This window comes from Nicotiana tabacum, chromosome 16 (genome assembly GCF_000715075.1).
Source record: "Nicotiana tabacum cultivar K326 chromosome 16, ASM71507v2, whole genome shotgun sequence".
NCBI lineage: Eukaryota > Viridiplantae > Streptophyta > Magnoliopsida > Solanales > Solanaceae > Nicotiana > Nicotiana tabacum.
In genome coordinates this window covers 167,204,543-167,211,097 of record NC_134095.1, presented here as the reverse complement: position 1 = coordinate 167,211,097, position 6,555 = coordinate 167,204,543, and the positions used below count along the sequence as shown (strand labels likewise).

Genomic DNA, 6,555 nt, shown 5'->3' with positions numbered 1-6,555 from the left:
ATGGAAATACACAATGGTATTGGTTACAGGGTGTATGTAGAGTTGAAAAAAGAGAACAGAGAATTCGGGATGTATCCTTTGTGCATAACAACTATTGAAAAAGAACTTGTATCCGGAGGTTGTTTAAATCAATGCGACATTGTGCAAATAGACGAAGCAGTTCAAAGGTATAATTCCGATACATATGATACACTTGCTATAGATTTTGTCAATTCAGGACAAACAATTGGGGTATTCGAACTGGACAAAGATTTGATAATTTCAAAAACTAATTAAAGGGAGGTTATGGCTGGACAATTATATAAGGATAAGGCTACATTGAAAGAGGTGATGGAGAATTATGCTATATCTCAAAGGTTTCAATTCCGGGTTGATAAGTCTAACACTGTCAGGTTTGAGTGTATTTCTTTTAGTATATTGTATTATTGGTTGGAGTTGTAAGTTATACGTTGATGTATTTATGCGTATTTGTGGATTTTTACTTAATCTTCACTGATGTGTTTAACATTTGTTTGTTTATGGTCTTTAAATATATGTATTCATATGAATTTTACTGGTATAATTACATTACAGTGGCTTTAATTATTTTCCTATTTTATTTACTGTTTTGTATTTAATTGTATGCATATAACTATAATTGTATTCAGTTGTATTCATTGTATTTAAATGCATATAACTATAATTGTATTCAATTGTATAATAATTTTTATATATAGATGTCAGAATGTATTCATGTGTATATGAGTACATTTTTTGGTAAACATTTATGCTAATCATATGTATAATGATAAATTCTTTGCAGCTATGCATTATTATGTATGTCAGAAGATTGTAAATGGAGGTTTAAGGCTTCGAGCATTAACAAATCAGAACTATTCAAAACGAGAGAGTTCATTGATAACTATACATGCCCGCTTAAGGACAAGGTGTATGAGCAGCGACAGGCAAGTAGCAGCCTTATAGGTGGTATGATTAGGCCTAAGCTTACTAATCATAAGAGGAAATACACCCCAAAGGATATTATTGATGATGTGAAATCACATTTAGGTGTAGATGTTAGCTACATGTTGGCGTGGCGGGCTAAAGAAAAGGCAATAAATTTTTGAGAGGTGAACCGGCTGATTCATACAAAAAATTATCAGAATACTTATATACAATAGATATAACATATCCAGGTTCGCACATCAGAATGGTAAAATCGCCCAAAAATGAGTTCATGTATGTGTATATATCTTTGTATGCCTTTATAAAGGGGTTTGATCATTGTAGACCCATTGTGGTTGTGGATGAAAGTCACCTAAAATCTTACTACACCGGGATATTTGTCTCGGCAAGCACGTTGGATGGTGCAGGTGAGTACGTGAATTATAATAAATTCTTTTAATATTCTAAAGATTGAAATACATGTTTTAAAAATAAGTATTCAATTGTCTTTACATGTCATATATTGCCACTAGCATATGGTGTTATTGATTCAGAGAACGATGCTGCTTGGACATGGTTCATTGAGCAATTCAAGATAGCATACAGTAACAGGGAAAACATGTGCATCGTTTCAGATATAAATGAGAATATCATTAAATCTGTATCGAGAGTGTATCCAGATGTACCACATTTTGCCTGTATATTTCATCTATGGAACAACGTATAAAAGAAATTCAAAAAGAGCCATGCAAAGTTGAGAGAGATATACTTCTCGATGGCGAAAGCATACACACAATTTGAATTTGACAGTATGACGGAGAAGGTGGAGAAGGTAGATATTAGGATGAAAGAATACTTGGAGTTAGCTGGATACGAAAAGTAGGCTAGGTTGTATGCACCTGTTAACAAGGGATAGACCATGGCGTCAAATATTGTTGAGTCAATCAATGCAACACTAGTGTCAGCAAGGAAATTGCCAATATACGACTTCCTCGAAGAAGTTAGGAAGATGTTTGGAAGTTGGAATTGTAGTAACTGCAAAGAAGCTACACAGACATACACAACGCTTGAAAATAAATACTAGGAGATGCTGACTTTGAATGAGGCAATGTCTACACGCATGACTGCAAGTCTTATTTTAATGTCATTATATCATATATTAAGCTATTTATTTAGATAGCTTAATTGTTTTTTGAAATAACTTATACAGAATTTTTTAGATAGACGTATTCAGTTGTATTGTTATGCAGTAGCCTTATAATGATATTTTAAATGGCATCATTATCCTTGCAAATAACTGCTGTATTTTACTGTATTCAGATGTATTCTAAAAGTTCTCAGTAATTGTAACCAACAGATGTATATCAGTACTATGTATCTAATTGCCACATTAGTCTTGAATAGCAACATGTATTTAAATGTATTTAGATGTATTTTCTTTTCAGCTGCCTCAGGTTAAGCAGATGTTTGATGTATGTCATTGTATTTATAAGCTAAGGCGTAATTATAGTTTATAGTCTACCGGTCTACATATATGATGTACTCTTCTGTATTCAAACATTTCAGTTGTATTTAACTGAATAATTCAGCATTATACATAAAGAAATTCATTTGTATATGCTCAAAACTTATAGGTCTATGTTTAAATTTAGGTGGTACCATCGACTGAGTACTTACATACGGTTAACGATGGAGGGAGGCATTACACCGTCTGCCTGTAAGAGAGAAAATGCGTTTGTGAGAAGTTCCAAGTTGATGAATTACCATGCCCACATGCTTGGACTGTATTGAAGAGCAAGTTTCTAATGCCAGAAAATTATTGCTCTAACTATTACAAACCAAATTCTGTTGTAATGACATACAATGTGCCTGTTATCCCGCTACCAGATAGAAATGACGGGAATATACCAGCACATGTTGTAGAGGAAGTTGTATTACCACCCATGTAACGACCCGACCGGTCGTTTTGAGCTTTTGCACTTCGATCGTCAGCTCTCGAGCATGACTTGCCCCGTATGATGTATTATGACTTATGTAAATCGTTGGTTTTGGTTTTCAGGGTAATCAGAATGAATTTGGAAGAAAATAGTTCTCAGTTGAAGCTTGAAATTTGAAATTTGAAAGATTTGACTTGTTTGTATATGATTTCGGATCGAAATTTTTATGATCTGGTTAGCTCCGTTAGGTGATTTGGGACTTAGGAGCGTGTTCGGAATGCATTTTGAAAGTCCGCAAAAGGTTTAGGCTTGAATTGGCGAAATTTAGATTTCGACATTTTCCGGTTGATAGGTGAGATTTTGATATAGAGGTCGGAATAAAATTTTGAGAGTTGCAGTAGCTTCGTTGTGTCATTTGGGATGTGTATGCAAAATTTCAGGTCATTCGGACGAGATTTGATAAACTTTTTGATCAAAAGCATAATTTAAGAGTTCTTGGAGTTCTTAGGCTTGAATCCTATGTTAAATTGGTGATTTGATGTTGTTGTGAGCGTTATGAAGTTTTAAACAAGTTTGAACGATGTCATGGGATGTGTTGGTACAATTGGTTTGAAGTTCCGGGGGTTCCGAGATGTTTTATGTCGAAAATCATAGTTGTAGCAGGTCCAGAAGGGTTGCAGGCCTCGGAACCCGCCAGCCGGTCCGCACAAAATAAAGTGCGTCCGCGGTAGGTTTTGTGCGGACCGCACAAAATGCAGTGCAGCCCCGATGGGGAATATTTCACTGGTCCTACTTCGGAAGCTCATATCTTTTGATCTACAAGGAATTTTGAGACGATTCAAAACCCAAAGTTGTAGCCCTTCGTGTCTAGTTTTCAGAAAGGTAAAGATATAGCAATTTGGACTTATGTAGTGAATGTTATGGCCAAACTACTAAAGCCTATCACTGCAAATAAAAACCTGTGCGGTCGCAGTCATTTTTGTGCTGACCGCACTGGTTTTGTGCAGACCACGGTCGCTTTTGTGCGGTCCGCAGAGGTGGAAATCCGTGGGGTACTCTATAAATACGAGGTTTTGGGTTTTATTTAATATTTTGACCTAGAGAGCTCGAATTTTGGTGTTTTTTCGAAGGTTTTTCAAGAAATTCATCGGGGTAAGTGATTCTAACTCAGATTTGGCTAAAGTACATGAATCTATCATTGAATTCATCATTTAATTCGTGATTTGGGATGGAATTTGGGAAGAAGATTTGCGGTATCTTCCAAAAATATAAAATGATGATTTGAGGGATCAAATGGTCCCAGAATTGGATAATTTTGATATGGTTAGACTCGTCAAGGTATGAGGATTCTGAAAATGTAAATTTTACCCGATTCCGAGACGTGGTCCCAAGGCTCGGGTTTTGGTAATTTCGAGAATTGTGTCATGTTTTGATTGTTTTTGCTTGGGCTTTGTTCCCTTAGCATATTGTGACGTCCACGTTCTGATTTTGGATAGATTCGACGCGCGTGGAGGCCGATTTGAGGGGCAAAGGCGTCGTGAGCTAGAGATTTAGCCGGTTCGAGGGGAGTAATGATTGTAAATGATGTTCTGAGGGTTTGGAACCCCGGATTGCATATCGTTGTGCTATATTGAGGTGAGACACACGTTTGATGACGAGTGTGGGGTCGTGCACTATTGGGGATTGTGACTTGGTCCGTCCCGATTGATGATTTTACCGCATATTTGATTGAAAACTATTTGCTATCATCTTATTTGGGTTGAAAGCATATTTGGGCCTAGTGCCAACTATTTGAACACTTTGGGGATTGTTGTTGATATTTTCTCACTGTTTTGACTTTATACTTGAACTCAGTCATGTTATTTTCCACTGTTTTCAAAACTCAACCATGTTTACTCTGCTTTAACACTTGAAAGGATATTTTAAATAATATTTTGGGTTGAGCGTTATGTTTTACTGTTGCCCGAGTGGCTTATGTAATTTTTGACTGAGTAAGGTCGAGGGCATGTATTGTGAGGATACTTTTGGGTCGGGCTGCACGGCGCAACAGTGATACACCAACTTATAATTATGAGGTCGAGGGCCTGAGATTGTACGCCACAAGGTGGCTTGATATGAGGCCGAGAGCCTATTGATTATGCCACGAGATGGCTTGATATTGCGCCTGGGCCGTAAGGGCCCCCTCCCGGAGTCTGTACACCCCCAGTGAGTGCGGGTACCCATTGTGATATGAGATATAGCCCGAGGGGCTGGTGTTGTTCCATGTTATTGCCCGAGGGGCTAGTATTGTTCTATGTGATTGCCCCAGGGGCCGGTACCATTCTATGTGATTTCCTGAGGGGCTGGTATTATTCTGAGATATTGTCCGAGGGGCGGAGTTGTTGACATTGTGCCCGAGGGGCGAGCCTTTATATGTTTATCTTTAATATTTACTTGTCATTTTACCTGTTAAACTATGGTATTTGTGCCCGATAGGCGGATTTCTGTGCTTATCTGCACTAACTATTTTTTTTGTCATTCATTTGCGTAACTGTTGGAAAAGTTATTTTCAAAGAAGTATAAACTGAGCCAGAATATTCTAAAGAGATTTTACAGCTTCATTGTTTTCTTACTAGTTTTGAACTGCTTCTATACAACATCTTGGTATGCTTTACGTGATTTCTTGCCTTCAGTCTTTATTTACATTTGTTACTCACTGAGTTGGAGTACTCACTTTACTCCCTGCACCTTGTGTACAGATTCAGGTATTTATACACCCGGTATTGGGTTTTGGCTGATCGGATACAGAGTCATCGGAGTTTAGAAAAGTAGCTGCCGGCATTCACAACACTGCTTCTCTCTCTTTATTTCATTAGTCTGTATTTGTACACCTCAGACCTTCAGTTGTATTTATACCCTAGTAGATGCTCGTGACTTGTGACACCTCGGTTAGGGCTATGTCGGGCTGGATTTCCACATTGTTATCTATATTTCCACTATTCAGTATTATGTAAACCATGTTTAGACTATATTTATGTTGATTAACTATTTTAAAAGGCGAAGAAGGTTGAACTGGCTGGCCTTATCTTCACGAGAGGCGCCATCACGATCGGGTTCGGGGTTAGGGTCATGACAAGTTGTTTTTAGAGCCTAGGTTACATAGGTCTCACGAGTCATGAGTAGGTTTAGTAGAGTCTCGCGGATCGGTACGTGGACGTTTGTATTTATCCTTGAGAGGCTGGAGAACCTTTAGGAAAACTTCACATTCTTGAATTCTTATCGTGCATCCTTGATTCAGCTTGAAAAGTAACTTTTGAAATTCCTTCCACGCGTTCGTATGTGCGCATGAGCGCTCAGTATTAGATATGCATCGATGGCTTGTGATTCCCCGATCAAGGGGCGAGATATGATTTCTGTGTGTTGATGTTGGGACAGTCTGGAGGACTAGAGGCTGGATTTTTGCCTATAGCTTGAGCACCGAGGTGCTGATTATGTGAGCAAGTGCTTTTAAATTTATATGTTCAGTATTTTTCCCTATTAGTGGTAGTGACGACTGGATGGCTATGTAATGAGAATGTTAGTGTTGCGAGATATATTCGTATGATTTGGAAGTGACGAGAAAGGTCTGCTAGAGGATAGAAGAACTATTAGGTGCTTGAATTCTGTCTTGATTCGAGTTATAGCCCAAGTTATGAGCGTGTGAAGAATCTTTTCA

The 6,555-nt window shown here is 37.9% G+C and overlaps 1 protein-coding gene across 1 annotated transcript; it reads left to right on the top strand.

Moving 5' to 3' along the window:
- Nucleotides 1–1,807, top strand: LOC107794610 (uncharacterized). Its single transcript, XM_016617111.1, has 6 exons — nucleotides 1–167; nucleotides 279–392; nucleotides 803–1,091; nucleotides 1,253–1,352; nucleotides 1,458–1,606; nucleotides 1,655–1,807. Exons 1-6 carry the CDS (start codon nucleotides 1–3, stop codon nucleotides 1,805–1,807), a joined length of 972 nt encoding a protein of 323 aa, XP_016472597.1.
- The last annotated feature ends 4,748 nt before the right edge of the window (nucleotides 1,808–6,555 follow it).

What these genes read in the sequence shown, in the direction of transcription:
- LOC107794610 (XM_016617111.1), top strand. Translation starts at nt 1, where the DNA reads ATGGAAATACACAATGGTATTGGTTACAGGGTGTATGTAGAGTTGAAA. An exon ending in AAGCACGTTGGATGGTGCAG is followed by an intron (nt 1,353 to 1,457) that starts GTGAGTACGTGA and finishes TATTGCCACTAG; the next exon opens with CATATGGTGTTATTGATTCA. An exon ending in TATCGAGAGTGTATCCAGAT is followed by an intron (nt 1,607 to 1,654) that starts GTACCACATTTT and finishes AACGTATAAAAG; the next exon opens with AAATTCAAAAAGAGCCATGC.